Consider the following 21,369-nt stretch of genomic DNA (forward strand, 5'->3'; position numbering starts at 1 on the left):
AAATATCTACAGATAGAATGGGATGTGGGAAAACAAAATGAAACCCATGTTCCTCCACTTGAAACGACTTCATGAAGGAGGAGAAATCTAACCTGTTATTTGTTAATCAATCATAAGTCAGAGATCACATTAATTAATCACTTCTTAGTAGACTAATCACTGTCAAAAAAGACACACTTCAACAGGTGTTTATGCAGTCTGCTTTTCTGTCGGTCACTTTCAAGACAAATGGAGAAGATGGAAAAGAGCAGATAGTATTCTGTTCAGAAAGTTTAAAGTGTCCTTTAATTCCCTCCCTTCTTTACTGTGGGGTTATTTTTAACTGTGGATGCAGTATGTTCAGGAATCTGGGCAGCAGAGAGAAATAACGCTGCAGGAGATAGCGAGTGGCACGCACCAGATATCCTGCGTATGGAGGCTATGCAGTCCTGCTGACAACCCTGATTAGCATTATCTGTTTGAATGCTATCCAAGTGGCATGGTTAGGCCTACATTTGTATTATGTGTTTACATTGTTTCATGGGATTTTAAAGCATATTGGTGCTGTTCTGGGAAAGAATGTTACTGTCCACCAATGCTCAGGTTTGAAGTCCTAAAGTGAAGAAAGTCTCTGAGAATATATCTAGGTTTATGCCTCACAAACAGTTTTTTTGTTTTGTTTTCAAACACATTGGGAACTCTGAGCCATTGATCTCTACCCTCTGGATGCAGCTATCCAGCCAATTCCGTATTCACCTCATTGTCTACTCATTGAACCAGTGTCCAATTTAGAACGAAGGATGTTGTGGGGGGACCATGCCAAAGGCTTTACAGAAATCCAGATAAATGACATTCCTTCATGTCAAATGAGAAGCTTGTATCCCTTCCCTTGTCCACTGGTGTGGGCACTCCATCACAGAAGGCCATTAGGTCGGTCAGGCAGGATTAGCCCTGGGTGAAGCCATGCTGGCTGTCTCAAACACCTCCCGGTTCTTCACGTGCCTTAGCATTGCTTCTATGAGGATCTGTTCCAGGATCTTCCCAAGCACGAAGGTGAGGGAAACAGGTCCTCCCAGGGTCCTCCTTCCTACTCTTTTTAAAGATGGGTGCAATATTTCCCTTTCTCCAGCCACATGACACTTCACCTGACAGCCAGGACTTTTCGAGTATCACAGAGAATGGCTTGGCAACTGCATCAGCCAATTCCCTCAGGACTCTGTGATGCATCTCATTGGGTCCCATGGACTTATGTACATTCAGGTTCCTCAGGTGGTTATGAACCTGATCTTTATTACAGTTCTAGGGACTTTGCTCCCCCAGTCCCCATCCTGCTCTCCATCCACTCCAGAGCTGTAAGAAAAGAGGTTACCATTGAAGACTGAGGCAAAAACCTTGGTAGACTCTTCATTTTTCTTGTTAAAGAACATCAATTTTTAGGAAATGCCAGTACCAGCCAACTGGAATTTTGGTTTTTGTCAATAAAGATCAGAATTTTTTCGACAATGTTAGCCTGTTCTATGTGCTCTTGTTCTTGGCTGACCGAGATCTTCCATGTGTGAGTCTGAAGAATTCAGGCCCTAAATGTTTACTTGTTCAGCAGCAGGACTTCAGGGCAGAGCCATTGAAGGGCTCATGGGCAATAAGAAAAAAAAAAGTGGTGCTAGAATTGTGACTGTACTCCTCTGGTGCATCACAGTTTGGAAACATCCCTCTCAACATTTCCTTCCCGCTCCCCACCTCTTTGTAAATCTTCAACAAAGTGGCAGTAGGAAAAATTAAAATGTAAAACTTGTGAAAGCCTGATAAAAGTAAGAGGGGATACCTTTAGGGGACCTTGTGCCAGATACACTTGGTACCCATGCACGTGTAGCCTCTCCAGTCTGTTTCAACAGCTGCCCGTAGTGTCTTGTCCTCCTGAGTTCTTTAATGTAGTTAATTTTTGAGCAATTTTCGTCACTGAAGAGGATTCTTTTAGGCATTACTCCAAAAGAGAAAACTAAAGAGGCTGACAAAATCCTGCAACATTCATTTTCATCATTAAGGCAGATGTGGTGTATTTTAATGTCAGGAGCACGTGAGACTCAGCAGGCATTTGCTTGCTCACACAATGCCACACAGGATTCAGCGTGCACATTCTTACACAGGCCAGCAGTCACTCTGAGGGCACAGTGACTAACAACATTCTCCAAATGAAGAGATTGTTACATCATCTTCTTGCATCAAAAGCAAATTCTCCTCCTCACATTAGTCACAAACCTTCTCTTTGTTAGGCTAAAATCAGAATCAAGCGACACTATTGAGTAAGCTCCAAAAGAATTAACTGAAATTCTGAAATACCCCCCAAATTTTTGCCCCATAGTTGCTTGTGGAGGGAACTACTCTTAATGAAAGGAAGTCCTGGTATTTCAGGAAGGGTTTCACTCTTAGCAGCTGAGAAAGAAATCACTAGCTATCGCCAAATCTCTTCCTGGTCCAGGAACACTTCCTGCACGTTAATCTGTAACGTATAATATCCCACTTTACGTGTGTGGAATGGCATGGGACAGATAATCATTCTTCTTCAGCAGGACCCACTTGGCAACCCACTTCTCATGTCAAGCATCATCAGTCTGACAGTTAAGCCTGCAGCTGAATGTGTCTTTTAATTGCAGGTAGGTCACTGGAAAACTTCAGTGGGAGGTTATACAAGTGCAATGAAGGAATTTAATGCTAACTCTGTGGCAGAAGCAAAGGTTTTTCAAACAATAATGCATCAAAAAGCTTTCTAACACCTCAAAAAACCCCCGACCACACAACAAAGAGTAATAGAAAAGGTACTAGCAATGTCTCCTACCTGCCACTACACCTTTTCTCAACGAGTAACCTCTCAAGGCAAACAAATTGGAAATTATAAAACTCAGTGGATAGACCACAGGAGACCTGTGCAACAATCAGCTCTGCCAAACTGGAATTTCAGGTTGCTTTCATCTCACAAAATAAGTGTTTTCATTTCACTAGGACCATTCTAAAAGGTAAAGCTAAACAATGCAATGTAATTCAAAGTCTTGCAAAAATTCTTTTAACCTGTTCCATAGTTGGGATTTAATGCCAAATTCTAGAGACATGCCTGACCTTTCTCTAATCGGGTTAACTGCAGTTCTTATCTCTGTGTCCTCATCTCCAGTGTCTCAAAAGCACAGTTGCTCTGCAAGATTTCGTGTTTTACAGTGGAGATGCTAAAGCTGAAGCTTCCTGAGCTTGCGGAGCCCCAAAACTTTGTGCGTGAGGAACACCACAGCTCTCTCTGTATTTTGGCGGAAGTGAAAAAGGGAACATTAGAGCACCCTTGTCATTGCCCTGATTGATGGCTAATTACAAATCCAGTGACCCAAGCGGCAGCATAACTACTTTTTAGAGACCATTTGCATGCATGGCAAGGCATTAACATTTGTTAATTGGGCTATTAAACTGCTGTTAAAATTTGACATTCCTTGAGGGCTCTGCTAAAGTACTGCTCAGCGGGAAAATAAGCTTACTGATTTCAGACTGTCTGCACCACATCCAAATCATATTCTTCTCAGAAACTCTGGGAAGAGTGACTTCGTTTGCTTTGTACAGCCCAAAAGAACAATCCATAACCTTACTGGTAAATTACAAGCCTCTTCAAAGCAGGTGTGCTAGCCTCACCAAGTCAGTGAAGAGGAAACAGCCCACCAAACTCATATCCTCCCAGCAGAAAAGTTGCTTTTTCTTGACAAAATTTACAAAATAATTAGTTAATTTATGTTTCCTGTTATTTCAGACCTCATAATAAACAAACTCTTTGGTCTGCAAAGCTTTTTTGTTTTTCTTTCAAGGCACCTAATACTTCAAATGTTTTTGTGGAGTCTGTTTTTGTATATTCTATTCCTGGAGGTCCCTCTAGTGGCTGAAGTGTCAAGATTATCTGGTCTGGCTTAGAAGGCAACAGGTGTTTTGCTTCATTTTTTTGGTAGATATTTCTCGTAATAGACATAAAGATTTTCCTAACATGTATAATTCCTCCTACTAAATAAATGGCAAATTAAATAAAAATATTTTTCACATTAAGAAAAAGGAAGACTAATTGGACTAACTTGATACATTACCCATATTTGCATAATGAATAACAAGAATTATCAAAGAGAGGATCAAATACCTGTAAATATATTGAATTTAAGAAAGTATGTTCAGTCCTCCATCAAAGAGGAAAGTTCCAGTCTCTACCCTTGGACTTGAATGACCAGAGTTCAGCACCCAGTTCTCCCACAGACTTCCTGTGTGACCTCTGGTGTGTCATTGTTCTTATTTGTGCCACAGGTTCTCAGGATAATAGCACTGTCCTCCTTTGTAGCCGTGATGATAAATGAGGTTGCAGGTTAAACACTCGGATTTTCTGGGGAAGAAGAGAAGCAGAAACAGTCACTATAAAGGTAGGGGTGCTTTGGAACACTGCACAAAATTCTGGAGTGCAGACAGAACTAAGAACACTGGATTTTTTAATAAAGACGACGTATTTTGAATGGAAACACAAACTTGAATGCACGCTTAAATTGTTGCTGGTGCCACACAGAGATTCTTCCTCTTCCTTGTGTTTTCTCTTGATGAAACTTCACCATGTGAACAAACTTGGAAAGGGACATAACCTGGGTTATCAGCTACATTGTAAAAGACTTCAGTGTCGCTGATAACACCTATTTTTTTTAAGTTACAGGCCAGCCGTTCCACACAAAAACCACCCAAACACGGCCCATCACCACATCAATGGCTGGTTTTAATAATCAGAGGGGAAGAAATGGGAATCTGCTGAGGATACAGAAACTCAGATTTTATGTTAGAAGGCACAGTTCAATGCAATGAACATTCCAATGAAAGTTCCACCCCATAAGATAAAGGAATGTTAGTAATAATTCATTGCATGTGCACTGACAGGGTGAGCAAGGCAGTGGAAAGAGCTGAATAAACAGTGTCATGAATTTGCAGGTGCAGTCAGCAGCTTGCAAAATTTTTAATCTCAGGCATCTGTAAGATAGTAATCAATTATGAATCTTATACTGAAGCACTATTTCCCTCTTAGCAGATTGGCATTGAGGTTGGAAAGCTACCAGGAAGGGAGATAGATGTACAGGTGTGATGACAGGTCAGAGTGGCCAGCAAGTCTTACTGGGATTCTCCAGAAAAGTTAATGGAACTGTCTAGGAAATGGGTTAATAATAAACACATCTGTTTTGAGCAGAAGGGAGAACATGCAAATAGAAGTTAACCTCACAGAATACTGGTGTTTAAATAGTACTTAAAAAGATAAAGACATACAGGATTTCAACAGAACCACTTGTAGAGTGTAACAGTCCAGGAGGGACTGAGATGGTCTTAATCAGGGTCTGGTGCAGTTTAGCCTCAGACCCAGTGTTGCTCCTTAACTGTAGATTAAACAAAGCAAACCACTCATGTCTGAGTTGGAGGGAAACTTCTGCTTGGGCTGTGACTTTCACAGTCCCTGCACCTACTGCTTTCTGACAAAGCATTACTCAAGCCTGGACAAAAGTAGCCAGTAACTTCAACACTTTCAGAGAACATTTCTTGATTAAGGTCCTGCTTCATTTCAGGGTTTTATGCTTCAAGCTACTGTCACTGCTGTAACAAAGATCAAAGACTTTTTATGACTGTGATGTTACGGAATTTAACACTGTTGTATTCCTAGAAATATAAGCATGAACAGAAACATGGATAGTTAAAAAATACTGACATATAGATGTACAAAGGAAACTTTTAAGCAATCCAAAATGATTACGTAGGTCATTATGAGAGAACCAAAATCTGCTCTTCTCTTGAACAGATAGAATTTGGATATGTGACTGGTTTATGTCATTTCATAGTCTAATCAAAGGGATGTATCAGAAATACATTTTCTAAATGTTTTAGAAACAAAAGCACAAAGGAATGCATAGTCACAGAAGAAAGGTGAATTTAAAGCCTATGAAAAATCTGTTTCAAGGACAGGGAATATTTATGGCATATATCAACTCATGCAAGAAAACCCAAAGCCCCAGTACAAACATATAGGAACCATACACCTTATTTTCATATTGAAGGACAAAAATATTTGAAGAAACATATTACTATAATCATGAAAGAGTTGGGCATATCTTTGATTTCTTCAAAGCAGCTTTTATTCACCGTCATCAATAATTTATACCAATAATTGAGCTGCAATAATTTATACCAAATGTGGTCTGTTATATATCAAGAAAGGCCCACAGGCAAGTTACCTAAGGAAGCATCATGATGTAACATTTTTACTCTAAATACAAAACAAATCCTTAAAAAAATTCATTTTTAAGGCTGAGATCCTGTGCACCAAAATTTAAAGTTATCAGTGAGGATAAGAGGACAGTTGCTTTGGAAACCTAAATTATTGAGAGAGCACCTTGACTACAAATCTGTGCTTTGGGAAATTTGTTAAAGATTTCTGTAGCTTGGGAAAGCACATGACTCTTCTCAAAGGGAGTGAAGGATTAGTTATTGATGCAGTTACTCAACATCCAAGTTATTGCAAAAATTTGAAAAGTTAATTTAGAAAATACATTCACAGTTAAGTCCACACCTGCTTGTTTGTTCCTGATACCTCTATGCTCCACTACTGCTGGAGAGAATTGCTAATTATTTGCATCTCCATCCATTCCACAGAGCTTATTTCCATCCCAGAGAAGAGCTGTTGCTACCATTCTACACCAGCAACGTTTACTTTCATTGTCACAGGGACCAGTGTGCTGAGTACACTGGCAACATCTTCATCTTCCCAAACAGGAAAAGAGAACAGCAGCAAATAAAAGCCACCTCAGTGCATCTCCAGCCCTGCAGGTGGATGGCCTTGCTTGTTGCAAAGGACAGCCAGCAGGTAGGATCACGAAATATTCTGTATATGTTAAGAGAAGCTTGTGATTCACCTGAGAAGAGATCATTGCTTAGTCTAAGTTTTCTTTCCCCTGCATCATCTGCCAGTAATCCTCAGTGATATAAACCAATCATTGCCACTCTCTTCTCCCTGAATAATGAAGTATATGTAAAACTTTAAGAATTTCTGTATCAGTAATTTCATAAACTGTGTGTTGCTGTCCCTTGTCTGTCATCACTTTCAGCAGTGGTGTTTTCTGTTCAGTACTCTGGTTTCCTGAGATAAATGATAGCTGACTTACTGTATTTGCCCTGCTCTTCAATTAGACAGCAGCAGCATTCCCCTACTGCACTCTCCACTCTTTAGACAACTTTTTAGCTTGCACTAGGAATAATCTTCACAGACTCTTGTATTTAGCTGATCCTTGCATGCTATTTTGGCCTGGTATGAGCAGACTGCAGAACTATTACAGTCAGGCAGCCATCTACTATACAGCTCTTTCTGAGACAGCAAAGTACAGAGGTGGACCCCTGACCTCTGCTTTCTGCACTGTAGGTTCCTACTCTCTGGGATTCTCCCACCAGCCCCACGATTTTAGGATGTGAATATGCACTAACAACTTTTCTTTGTGCTGCTCTGCCTTCTTCTTTCATGTAGTTGCTGTTCTCATCCTCAGCCCTTGAAGACAATTCCCAGCAGTATCTTGGGGTGCCGATGACACCTTTGGTTCTGTCTAATATTTGATTTTCTAAGCTTTTCCTGTAAATTTTATTTTACAAGGTTGTGTTCAGAACAGCTGATTATCTAAATGCTGGATGAGAGAATTAAGGTAGAAAAAGCCCTCTTTATTCGATGGTTTCTGATAAAAGGCAGTCAACTCTGTGTAAAAATTCTATATTCAGACAGGATCACAGGGAACACAGCCAGAAATGCTGACAAACCGGAGTTTGGCTGAATTTATGCTTCATTAACTCTTCATCTTCATCGGGGAAATCTTCTTCTCCCAGTGAATTTTGAAAAATAAAGTCAGTAAATGATAAAGGTGAAAATCATCCTGGTCTGTGGTAAATTATTTCAACTCTGCATATTTTTTTTTGGGTTCTTAGGGGCAGCTCAAGGGAACTACCCATGTCAATAAAATTAGGTACATGCATTCTCAGAGTACTAAGTCTATTATCTTCAAAACAGGCTTTTTAAGACCTTCATAGAAGTAAACAATATCTGGCAATTAGTACCACCCCAGATGAGTATGTAACCTACTTCAATTTTATATTTAGTATTATGCAGCTACATATGTTTTAGTTTCATCAGTATTAGAATCACAGTCAATGTGGAATAGGGTGGAAGATATTGATAGCAATTGTGGAAATTGCACATTTCTATAGCTACTTTTTAACTTTGTATTAATTTGCATTAACTTTGCATAATTCCATAGGGTTCTAGTTTTCAGTTGTTTTATGAGAGGTGTGGCAAATGAGAAAGTGATTTTTTATCTTTTCTAGGCTTGCATTCTGTCATTAGCTGGAAGTTACATGTTCATCTTTGTGGATTTTGCTCTTTTTTTTTTAAACAAATGTAAAGAGCACTGTTACATCCTCAATACATTGCTCCACACTCTTGTAATTGTAAGATCTGTACCACAACTGTGTTGTCATTCAACTTTATAGCAGAAATATTGATAGGAATTCTGTTAAATTTCACACATGAGCACCTCTGACACTGTAGTAAATACAGAAGTGCTCTTCTCAGCTCTTGACTCCTGGATAGCCCCACACTGTGACATAACCTACGAGATGGATCATGGATCTATCAGCGAGTGTGAAACCTTTTAAATTCCAGGAATAAAAAGCTTACTGGTCAGAGTGGCCAGTTGAAGCTTCTCTCTGATTGTCTGAGGAAACCTTTGACAGCACCAGGAAGTACCTGTGTAAGTACACTCTGGTTTTATATAATTATTAAGGGTGTTTTACTTGATCTTGATCATATGGGTTACTTGGAGTAACTGGGAATTTTTAAAAATCTTTTTGCGTCAGCTAAAAATTCATCACCCCTTTTACCTACAACATCTAAAGTATTCCATTGCCTAGAGAAGATCCTTGCCTGTGTGACAAGTGTAAGAGTAAGGCATCCCACTAAAACTTGTTCCTGTGTAGCATCTGCATTCAAGATCTTTAACTAAATGGCTGTGATGATGAAACAGAACCCTGCACTTCCAGAAGCAATGGCATCTCTCTATCCACCTCTCTGTGGAGTTCCAGCTATAGAAACTGGATTGACATCGGATTTTTTTGGTTTGGTTTGGTTTTTTCTCTCATCACAGCATCTTGGACGTACAGGTATTGGACACAGACAAAACCTGCCCCTCCAAACCCCAACCCTCCCCAGCACTGTTATACACTGTAGAAATAGAGAGGGAAAAAAGCATAGTGAGTTTGACAGACTTTGAATCCTTGTACCAGCACATGCCCCTTGTTCAGCTGTAGGAAGAGACGTTCTTGTGTTTCCCAAACACATAAGAGTAAGGAAGGTCCCTCTTTCTCTTATACACTGAAGCAGTCCTTAAAAGCCTTAGGTCAACCATTTTCATCTCTATACCAACTTTAGACAGTTTTTTGTGCCTTGAAGTTGTATAAATTCCTGGTTCATTTGGATCAGATTGGAACCTATCTGATAAGTAACCTGAGGAGGAGAGCCAAAGAGCAAATTGGCTGTGATTTGCTGCACCTGTGGGTTAAAAAAATCAGTACTACCCAGAGGAAAAAAGAAGGAGCAGGCTTCCTTGTAGAGGGAAACAGACATATACTTAAAATCTAGGGTTGGCAGGCTTGCTGTATGCAGGCACCCCAAATTTCTGGGGGAAAAAAAGATCAAAAAAATACATTATATTGCCTTCAGGGGGTCTGATTTCTAAAGGTGCAACACAGCCCAGTGAACTCAGGTGCTTAAGTCCAAGGTTTTCTGCAAGTCACAGGCACATCCAAACACAACTTCAGTTTTGCAGTTAGTGGCAAAGACAGACAGCAATTCGTGTCTAATAAAGGAAAAACTTAGAACAGTTGATGAACCATTTTGCCAATACAATTTTTGCACAATGTACTAAGTTCAGAACTGTGTCTGCAGTTTTGTTATATTTAAGAAACAAAGCAATCTAAGTTATTTTCCTAAGGTTTTGAATATTCAAAGTATATTTTTGTATGGCTTATGCAAAAGAGCTTCTTGGTTTTGAATAAATTTCCCCTTCAAGCTTACAAAATTTGCCTGAAGCACTGAGCAAGCAGTTGTAAACATGAGACCATGAAAGTAGCCACACAAGGAAACACAGCAAAGGGTTTTTTCCCCATTGTAAAAACAGTTTTTTCTATAAAAGAATGCATGTCTACAGGCATGAAATTGAAAAAAAAAAAATTGCACAGATGACAAACTGGAAAAGAAGTAAAGATTATTTTAGCATAGCTAAAGATTGGTATGAGCTTAGTGCTAGGAGCTAATTTTGTGAAGCCAGCTGTTGGCATCAAGAGAAACATTTGTGAACTTTTGCAGATTGTACAAGTAGGATATATTAAGCTCCTAACAAGCTGATCTGGGGAAAACCACCCTAAGTTATTTTAAGTCTTTCCATTTCCCAAGTGGCAGTCCTTTCTATTTTCTAATATTTCGGCTTTGAGTTCTGTTTTTGTGTCCTTTGCTTTCAGCAGTATTTATTTACCCATGTCCATGTCCAATCCAGTTTAAACTAAAATTTTCAGTTGTGGTTTTGTCTGCCTTGTCTGTGCATTGCCGTTCCTGAAGCACTTGTTTTGAACTGGAACTATCCCAAATTTCTTGTATTTCCTTTCAGTATGAACTATGGCTGTGGTTTCTCAACACATTATTTCCAGAGAGTTGTGTAGCATGCTGTACACCACATTAGTGAACTGATTTTGCTGAAAAATGACCTGGCAAAAATGAGTTCTTTTTTATGTGAACTCAGTCTGATTCACTGTGAGGCCACACAAGGAGTTGTGCTGGCACAGCTTCAAAGTAACATGCCATGCTGTGGGAACAGAGCAGGGAAGGTCCAGGAGTATTTGAAGCCGGTGTCAACCTCCCCACACACCCCGTATACAACGTGCTATGCAAGCACTGCCAATTCCTTTATTTTCATCGAACAGCTTGCTGTGTGTTGTCTCTCATCAGATCCATCTGCTCCTTACATTGTTTACTTCCCTGATGTCTACATTTCCCTTTTATCACCTCTCCACCCTCTCAGGTTTTCTCCCCAGAATAAATCCACTTGTATGAAATTTGCTGGCTGACATCCAAATGCAAATTTCTTCAGATTTACTAAAAGTACATTATTCAAACAGCCTCTGGTCCTCTTCACTTTGTTAAGCAAATGAAGACAGAAACAAAAAGACCGAGTACCTATATTTGCATTAGCATTTTGCACATTCATTTGTTAAACACTGGTGCTAACCCTACCCCAACCAAAGTACTACCCACTCTCCTAGAAAACAACGGGAAGACTCCCTCGAACAGTTGGTTTGCTTCCCATCCTTGTGTCCTGGCAATTACAGGAAGGATCCGGCTCCAGAGCCATACCCCTAGAAATGTTCAAACAAAGCCTACGCTCCTTCAGTAACAAGACTCTCTTCTCACACATCTATTTATAGCTTGCTTTTGTAGGTGGGGATTTTTAAATCATTTTTTCCCCTCTTCATTCTGTTGTTCCGATTTTTGACTGTGCAGATACAGATAAAGAGGAATTACTTGATATAACCTTCTTTAGCAACTGCTGTTCTAGAAAGGAAAGTGTCAACTGTGATGTTTTTAAAAGCTTCTAGTGGGGCCAATTCACACAAATATACCTGGAAACTTAACCCCCTTCTATTTTACTAGGACACTTCTATGCTTCATTTCTCCCCATGATTTTAATTCAAGTTCCTGATTTCCTGTCAGGCCCTGTGTCTGCAAACTCATAAAACCTCTGGTTACTGAACACATTCTCAAGGCTGCTGACCTGAACTAGCCTCTCACTGTCTGTCCTAGTCAAAGTATGGAGAAGCCTTCCCATAGGTTGTTTTTGTGTCCCTCCAGCTCTCATCTCTGGCAGTTAATGGCTTTTGTTAGCTCTCCTGTCTGAACGTGAGAGAAGTGTGGCATACTATAGTTCAAGTTGCACTTGTCTTGACAGTCGTGCTTCTTTTGTTCCCTTTTTCTATTTGTGCCATTCTCAGAGATGTATTTGCTACAGGCATGACAAAGCCCTGTGCAGGACAGCTGGCCATGATTTCTGCTGGTGTATTTCACCACCCCCAGGTCTTTACGCTTTATTTAGCAATTCCTTGGCAATCATGGCAGATGATTCTTCTTTCTCATTAGGCTGTGATGCAGAAACATTTCATGCATTCTTACCAGAATTTGAATGTACTAATTCCTGACAAACATTTTCCAAAGCTGCAACATAAATATAAGTAACATAATGCTTGTAATTGCACACACACGTACGTACATCAGTTTCTCAAACAGATATGTGTGCATTTATTTTCCGTAGCAAATACTTTTGTTTGTTTGTTTCATATTATATTATATTCCCACAACAGTTATAGGTATTTTTCCCTTCTTGGATTCTAGTTAGTGCATTCTTACATCTCTGTTTCTCCACTGCATTTAACCCTGATTTAACTGGTTTTGTTTCTTCACACTTAAATGTACACACCAGTTAAAGTCTATCCAATTCACTTTTAAAGCACATGCTGAAATTGAATAGGAAATTTGCAGTCTTTACTGTGCCCTTCACTTCTCTGGTAGTCTTTATTCTGATCCCCTACATCTGCTTTTTTCTTCATATTTAGTATGTTTTAATTCAAAACAGGAATGAAAATGCGGCTACTACTGGAAGCAAATAATTCCATTACACTGTTGTTGGCACAGGCCCAGTAAACTCTCTGATGCAGTCTTCCTGGAGTGAGTACTTGCACTAAAGTCAGCAGGAGCATTTCCATTGGAAAAGTTGCATAGGTGTATATGAATCTCAAAGACCAGAACTGCAGATGCATATCCAGCTCTTGGGGTTTAAGGTCAGGTTCTTTGGGTTACAACATAGAGATGCCATCGCAGTCAAGAGCTGCTGTCTGGTTGCTTTCCTTTTTCCCTACTCAGCAGAGTAAGGGTTTCATTCTTTCCAAGGAAGTCTTTCTCAGAGTGTGGTCACTACTGTACCCCTGCACAGCCTTGACACCATTCTTCCCTTGAGCCTGTTCCTAACCACAAATACAAACAACAAATCTTTCCTATCATCCTTTTTTCACTGGTAGACTATAAAATTCTCTTTTTCCTTCCCTGCATTCTTCCCTGCTTTCGATAACACAATTCTAATTTGTACAAGCTTTCCATCTCTTTTAGCACAAGGTCTCTGCTGCTGTTGTTGCTCCGGCTTGAATCTTCTCCAGCTGGTTCGTAATTCCCCTGAAGCCTGGCACCCAAATCCAAACATGATATTGCAGCTAAAGCTGTTCTGATGAACAGCTGAGTGACTTTCACACAGACTGTTCATGCTGTCCTAGGTGTCATTTCTCTCTTGCAAGAACAGCACAGCATTACTCACGTCTGCTCTGCCTGTAACCCTCAGATCCTTCCCAACAGGGCTGAAGTTCAGCAAAAGCAATCCTGTTACCATATGTTGGTTGGAAGCTGAGTGTTCCTGCTCAAGTGAAGTTCATTGTATTGATCTCCACTGCGTTTTTCCCCTTACTATTCACTTCAATTAGTGAGCCCTCTCTTTTTCTGACCAATAGTGGAGGCTTACTTTTTGTAAGGATTGCTGGCTCACCCTGCAACAGTAAGGAGACAGGAACTGATGTAGTTCTCTTTTGCTCCACATGAAAGCATACTTGAAAGTTTATGAATCAATAGATTTGCCTCATCTGCCACTGAAGCTAAGGGGACTTTGTGACCGGTTTAACATCAACAATGCTGGGCCTACTGTATTACTATATTTAATCATTTCACCTACATATTCAAATGTACACCTTGAGTGGGTGAAGGAATCTGATGTGATTAAGAGTCAGGGTGTGTCCCAGCCTGCTGATCAGCATACAAGTATGAAGGAGAATTCCTAGTACTTCTAAGTCCTGAGAGCTAATGACTGCCACACGCCTACTCTCTTAATGGACCCATTGCCCTTGAAGACAACAACTGAGGTCAAACCATCCCTTGACTGGGCCCATTTTCAAAAGACATGTTTGAAAGCCTCAAATTTGACCTCTCTTCCTTCCATGGACACAGACTAATCCTGGTTAAAATCTAAAGGAAGGGCGAAGCAGACCCACATTCTTCTCACCCGTCTGAGGTGAACAATCTGTCCTGTGTTACCACACAAGGAAGCAGAGATGCACGTTCACAGTGGATTAGGTGGCAGTGGCAATAGGTGGAAAGAGACAGTGGAAAGCTGAGGGATACAGTGAGAGAAGCTGTAGGAGAAAAGGAGGCTGGGGAGAGAAGGCATGGCAGAGAGGGGAGAGGAAGCAGAGACAGGAGGGAGAAAAGTCCAGACAGGAAGGAACATAGGAGTCAAAATGTCTCCCTGTGGTTCTGATCTCAACACTTTTTATGGATAAATCCTTTAGAAAGGGATCTCTGCAAGGATTCTCCTTGTGAAGCTTCCTTAGAGCCATCACAACTGCCCCTTGACAATTTCCTACATCCCAGAAATCTCAAATGCTGAAATCAGAAGTTAGGACCATCCAAAAGGAAGGACTAAAGAGCATTAGGACCTGCAAGCTCCAGCATCACTGGTTAATACAATGGTACAACTCTTACAGCTCCTGTTTATGAGGTTAAAGAAATAATGATTCATGAGACTGGCTGACACCTGGAATGATTTAACCAGGCCATGCTTAATGTGAATGACATTGACTCGCATTTCCAGATGTAGGTGGAACTGGCAATTGTCTTTTCCTCATAATTGTCTTAACTTGCTTTGCTAGTTAGAAATAGTTTTCTAGGTTATATTTCAAATCTGGTAATCATTAGAGGTACATTCTTTCCATAGATGTTTGTATTTGTAGTCAATGGAACATCTAGGACAGAATTTGACCTACAAACTTAGATATGTAGCAGCAGCCTAGGCAGAAATAGACTCAAGTCTGAACCAGAACTAAAGTAAGATTGCTTGATATATACACAAAATTTAAAATATGAATACACATGTTGGGGCGGGCAGGATTTTCGTGTTTTGGTTTTTTTCCCCTCACCTCTGAAGTGTTTCTGATCTCTTGCCTTTAAGTAACATTTTAAAATTTAATGGAAATTTGATGCAACGGCGTTCTCTTAGATAAGGCAGGGGGAAAGCCTTTAAATAATAGGATAAGAGAAATGTTGGAAATCTCTAAAAAGTTTAATCAAAAATAGTATATGGAAAGGGAGAAAATTATTATGTCATCCCCCATTGGTTTTCATCCAAAAAGTGCTTACACTCTCCTCCTCCTTCTGCCTGTATGTCTCTTCTTTCCCAAGGCACGGGCTTATCCCAGACCCTTGCAAGTAAACCACACTCCATGACGTTGCCGTGACGTAAGCTGGCCACGGCTGAGCTGACTGCAGGGGTATGTCATGACTTCCACCACAGAGATTTGACCCAATTACTGTGACCTGACACACTTGCAATCTAGTACAGCTTCAAGTCCCAGAGAGACAGCCCCCGAAACCACTGGAGACTCATGTGAAAGCTGAAACCAAACCGAACGAGACAGAATTAAACCCAGGAGAAAGGCATTCTGAAAAACCATAATTGTATCACATAGTTTGTTGATGCATGCTTACTTTGCTTGTTAGAGGACTTTGGGTGAGATATGCACATGCTTTTTAAGAACAGAAGTGTTGACAATCCAGGAGGAAATGACAGAGCTGATTATATCCTGCTCTGAACACACATCAGGGACGTAACGCAATCCGTGTGCTGACGGGTGAGTGTGTAGTGAAGCTGCACTGCAGAGCAAAGTGGTGGCAAGGTGAAGTGCAGCCCCTGAGCAGATCCCTGCAGTGTTTGCTGATTCTGCCCCTGACAGGGAGGGGTTACACTGCAGAAGCTGAGACAGCTTATAGAGGGAGGTAAGGAAACATCAAATGTGGTCAGTCTGTGCTTAAAAACCACATCTACACGTTATGAACCGGGTTTGTTCTGGTGATTTTGCAGTGTTCATAATAGAACAGAGTCACAGAATCCCAGAATGGGTCAGGTTGGAAGGGACCACAGTGGGACATCTGGCCCAACCTCCCTGCTCAAGCAGGGCCATCCCAGAGCACATGGCACAGGATTGCATCCAGATTGTTCTTGAGTATCTCCAGTGAGGGAGACTCCACACCCTCTCTGGGCAACCTGGTCCTGTGCTCAGTCACCTGCACAGTAAAGAAGTTTTTCCTCATGTAACTGCCAGTTAACAGGTGTTTTCCTCACTTTCCAGCCTCATAAAAACTTGTGAGCAAAACTTCTCTTTGTGCATCTTACCTATTTTTGTCTCCTGTTGTTCATTACCACTGAGAACCAGAATTCCTAAACCAAAACTCAATTAATGTGCTATTTCTGAAAAAAGAAAAAAAAAATTACCTAAATACAGGAATGGTCACTATAAATCTCAGCAGCCTAGTGTCTTTATTCTAAAAGAGAAGTCATGGATAACCACATGAGAGAATTTTGCAAACCGTGATCTAGAATGGACTTAAAATGAACCACTTAAGCACAAATTTACCATTGGATTATTTTGTAAATTGCTGTCTATTTCAAGTTCATTGCTTGTGTGTAGCTATAAATAAATGTGATGGATGGTGACTACATGTACCCTGGAAATTCAGTCCTGAATAGTTTTTCCTAATTGAATCCTTTGTTCTGTCAGCAAGTTTCAGGAAGTGATTTCTACATAAATAATAATAAGTAATAAATAACATGTTATTATCACTCTTTATTAACTGTTTTTTTCCCAGAATATTCTTTTCAATGCTCTTGGGAGATAAAGCTGTTTCTCCTGTGGAAAAGTGAACTCAGACAAAAACGTGGGCTACCACTATTGATGACCCAAAAGAAGTTCTTTTCAGTAAGACTCTTAACCAGACTAGTCTGTTATCTCGGCGTTCACAATAAACACTCTGTTCTCTCCAGAAGTGAGCAGCATGCAGGCAGGGAGAACGAGAAGATGCATCTTTAAAGCAGTGATCTCTGACAGGAGCTGGGGGGTGGATTCATAGGTGTGACATAGCTGTAGGAGAAGCAAATCATGAGAGAGCCCATAGCCAATGTTCAGAGGCAGATCGTAGGAAAAAGGCAACTCCAAACAACGTTTTCACAGCAAACAGAAAAGAAGAGAAGAGAATACAGAGGCAGCAGTGGTGAAGCAGCCAGGATACAGGCTCCCAAGAGACTTCCCAGCCCAAGGGAGCAGCTGGGGGGCTTGCTCCCTCTACTGGAGCATCCTAAGAGACCCACAAGAGACTTGCTAGTTTGACCCACTCTCAATCCCACAGCAGATCTCTTGGACTAGGAAATAAAAATTAATGCAGTGTTGATTACAATTGCTGGCTTAGCGTCACGAGGATTTTTTTTAAAGACTGACTGTGTAGTTCAACATGCAGCTGAAGGCAGAGGGGAGAGAGCTGTTTCATTGCTTTTGTTTTGAAAAGAATCAAAATAAGGCATGCAAGCTTAATTCTGTATTTTTCACATCATGATTCTGTCAGTTCAGTCAAAATGGAACACAGGAAAAGCCAGTAGACCTTTCCAGTGTATCATGTAATGCAGAAGAGCAACTCTTGCCACATGATCTTTTCTCCAGGACAGCCTGGCCTTAAATACCTTACAAATAAACAGCCTATTCCTAAAGGAAGCAGAGAGTAAACCTCTCCTAAAACATCTCCAGACAAACACAAGGTCATCACTTGGTTATTTAGCATTCATGTCAGGTAAGGTAAGTCAGAGCAGCAGGAGGCACAGTGACAGCAAGAAACCATGACTCAGACACTCACTGACACTGCTCCACTCTTGCTGGAAAGAGTTGGTGGCTGAGACTCCTCTTTCTCTTTTGTAGAATCAGGGTCACCTTTGGGCTCTGAGATTGCAGGATCCTGCACCTTGCAACTCCGCCTTCTGTCTGCTGAAAGAGAGTTCAGGAAGCCTTATTTCTTCATACCTTAAGTTACATAGTGTTGGGGTGGAATCTGCCACCTTCTGTATACACATCTGACATTTGGTACAAAGACCTCCAATTTTAGCTAAACACTACAGGTATGATAGTAAAAAAGTAAAATGTTTGACTAAAAACTCATCTAGATATATTTAAATGGATTTTGTGGCCCCTCCAGTTTAAATGGCTTCTCAGTTGCCAGCTTTCTGTCACCTCAGTGAACATCTTGGTCCACTGGTGCTCAATCACCTTGTGAGCTCAATGGAGGAAATGGAAACCAAGCTCTGCAGCAGCGACAAAGAGGACACTTTCAAAAGAGAACTACCATACTACATAGGAGAAATAGAGTTCACAGCTTCTGGGAAGAAACATGGAAAGGTATGGGCACTGAGGAGTTTTAACTCTTTAACACCACTGTTGTTGTTCAGCTGTTACTTCTTAGCAGTAAACACAGAGACTGCCATAGTGAGGATCAATGTGCCACACTGTGAGGCACCACATTGTACCCCAGGTAGGGACCATGCCTTCCTGAACATGAATGTGGCTTAAAATATGGCCTTTTAATATGCAGAAATCAATCACTTGATTTGCAGTTACATGATACAAGTACAGGTGGTCACTTTTCCCTTTAAAAGAAAAATCAGTTATATGCCCTGCTTCCTTCATTTTGCATCCTTTCCCTGTTTTAACCTGTCAAAACTTAACCACTATGGATTTTTACATTTTAAACATACTTTTGAGCTGTTTCAAGGTTTTTCTTAAAGTTCTCTCTCTGTTCTGCTGATATGCAGAGAGGGATGTGTATGGACAAACCCACCTCCTCACTACTCCCCTGCACACATTAGTGCTAGAGCATGAGGAATTCCTAGGAATTCCTGAAATCTGCCTCAAGATTTTGTTTCATCATAAGGTCTTAAGCACAAAGCCAAAATATATACAGAACTGGAAGAAGCAATAGATTCATGTAACATGTCCTTGAAAAACAGACATAAAACCAGGCAAATATTTTAGCTTGTGCAGAAACAAAAAACACCTACAAAATTTGTTGGCTTTGCTAGACTGCCCTGAAACTGAAGGCAGTTCAAGAGGAAGCTCTAAGGGAGAGTGTGATTCATCAGTCTGCAACACAGAACTAACCCATGGAATGGATCCAATTAGTGAGATGGGAATTACACAGAAGTCTGCTAAATTCATTCAAGTATTTAGTTCTCTGTCAATTCTTGCTCAAATAATCTTCTCTTAAATATCCAAGTTGATGATAGTTTCCCTCTGTATTTACCATGAACAGACTCTTTACTGTATCTTTCTGTCCTATTGTTATTCATTGGGTTTTTCTTGTGTTTGCTGAAGTTTATGAAGGTCCCGAGTACCATTCACCCTGGAATTATATTTGAAGTTATGCTCAACAAATGGAAGCTACCTGCTCCCAATTTGGTTGTCTCTTTAGTAGGGGAAGAAGAAAATTTCCAGATGAAGCCTTGGCTACGGGAAACCTTAAAGAAAGGACTTATAAAGGCAGCTCAAAGCACAGGTGAGTGCTTTAGGCTTTAAAGAAGGAATTCATATTCCTGATGGATTCTCACACTTAGACCCCAGTGATCTGGTAATGACAATGGGCCTGGTCACATGATTATTTTTGAAAATTCAAGACTTTGCTGAATGCAACCTACAACCTGCATGTAAATACATTTGAAAATGAAAGATGCTGTATTATAGTAGCAAAAATAAGTTCTTTTAAACCAAATTACATAACCATTTCTGAAGTGTAAAATGACCTGATATTTTTCCCTCAGAGATGACACTAGAAAGATAGCATCAAAATGGGACAAAATACAATTGTCTCTCTTTTGTGCCATAACAAAATAATTCTGAAGAGAGCAGAGCAATTTGACTTCAACAAGAGTGAACTTAGGTAAAAAATAAAAATTCTTGTTTTCTCCATTCTCACCTGCAAAATAAAGTGAAAATATCTGTGAGCATTTCACAGCAAGCTCTTGGTTTGTGTTCACTGTTCCAGACAAGATCATGACAGTTTTGCTTTTTGTAATGAGACAGCCCAGTACCAGAGCTCTTTTTGGTACTTTTGTGCCACACAGATATTCTCTATCTCCATCTGCCTTCTGTACTTCAGACTAGGCAGCATCAAGATCCCCAGTTTCTTTATGTTACATATTTGAAAAAGGCCAGCTTGCTGTTTACCCATTGTTCTCCAAATTCCTTCTCACCATAACAATACTGCTGTAAATTGTATTATCCTGAAGTGTTCACTCTCCACATACACAAGAACAAGAGAAAGAACTCCAGATTATGCAGGTTATGCCCGAGCTCTTCTGCCAAGAAGTGATTACATGGGACTGTTTAGGCCTCAGTTCAAGTCAACAACTTCCCTGACTCTGTCCCTTTGCTCTTCCTCGTACAACACTCAGACCTGCCTGGTACGGGGATGTGTAGACAGTGAGTGACTCCAGAGTGGACACAGCATTCTTGACGAGCACATTAACATCAGAGTAAAGATGGCAATGTTGCCACTCTATCTATCTAAAAAAACCCCTTAAATACAGTGCTGTAACTAATGTTACTTGACACACAAACATATTCGAATACAAATAAATCACCTCACCGGTTTTTAAAAATAATTTCAGGTGCCTGGATTTTCACCAGTGCTCTGCGTGTAGGAGTAACAAGACACTTAGTGCAAGCAGTCCGAGATCTTGCACTGGCTAGTACCTCATCCAAAGTAAGCGTGGTTGCCATAGGAATAACTTCACTCAGGAAAATCCAGCACAGAGAAATTCTGGAAAACACAAAGGTATTTTTCACTTATTCTATTGTTTGCATATAAGCCGCACCTTTACAAAATTTGTAAGCCGTTGGCGGAACAACTTTGATACAACTTTGAACAAGCAAACAACAAAAAAAGAGTGGGGTTTAAGCCGTGTTTTGGGAGGAAACAGAAATGAAAATGAAGGTTTGTTGGATGAGTCTGCGCCCTCCGCACCCCCGGTGCCGCTGGAAGCAGTTCCTCACATGCCCAGCGGGTGGCAGCATTAGGCATTAGCGCCGCGAGCAGCGCAGGGATGAACGTCAGGAAAATATCCCGGAATAAGGGGCCTTGCATGGATTTCTCCTTTGTGCACTTACTGCAGAAGCACTTACTCCTAGATATAGCATAAATACTGTAAAAAGCATATTTTCTCTTATGGGACACCAGACATAAATATTGCAGGACAATTTTTCCTTAAGTAACCACTGAATTGGTGCCTAATATGCAAAAATGTGCTCAGTACAACAGGTCAAAAATACCAGCCATGAATGATTTCACCTAGTTATTAAAAGCTCTCTGGG

The 21,369-nt window shown here is 40.5% G+C and overlaps 1 protein-coding gene and 1 long non-coding RNA gene across 2 annotated transcripts in view; one reads left to right on the forward strand and one right to left on the reverse strand.

Annotated features, from left to right (window-relative positions):
- Nucleotides 1-6,774: 6,774 nt before the first annotated feature.
- Nucleotides 6,775-21,369, forward strand: part of TRPM5 (transient receptor potential cation channel subfamily M member 5) — a 48,393-nt gene continuing 33,798 nt past the window's right edge. The window contains exons 1-4 of the mRNA XM_069016944.1: nucleotides 6,775-6,874; nucleotides 18,243-18,402; nucleotides 19,375-19,555; nucleotides 20,667-20,833. Coding sequence (XP_068873045.1) covers nucleotides 18,286-18,402; nucleotides 19,375-19,555; nucleotides 20,667-20,833 — 465 coding nt within the window. The 5' untranslated portion in view covers nucleotides 6,775-6,874; nucleotides 18,243-18,285. The remainder of the gene's footprint in view (nucleotides 6,875-18,242; nucleotides 18,403-19,374; nucleotides 19,556-20,666; nucleotides 20,834-21,369) is intronic.
- LOC138111345 (uncharacterized) lies at nucleotides 16,802-20,732 on the reverse strand. The gene is made up of 3 exons (XR_011151343.1): nucleotides 20,645-20,732; nucleotides 17,867-17,994; nucleotides 16,802-17,103 (listed from the first exon to the last, which is right to left on the reverse strand). It is a non-coding gene; the product is annotated as an uncharacterized lncRNA (long non-coding RNA).

The sequence above is a fragment of the Aphelocoma coerulescens genome, chromosome 5 (genome assembly GCF_041296385.1).
Source record: "Aphelocoma coerulescens isolate FSJ_1873_10779 chromosome 5, UR_Acoe_1.0, whole genome shotgun sequence".
In the NCBI taxonomy this organism is placed as follows: Eukaryota; Metazoa; Chordata; class Aves; order Passeriformes; family Corvidae; genus Aphelocoma; species Aphelocoma coerulescens.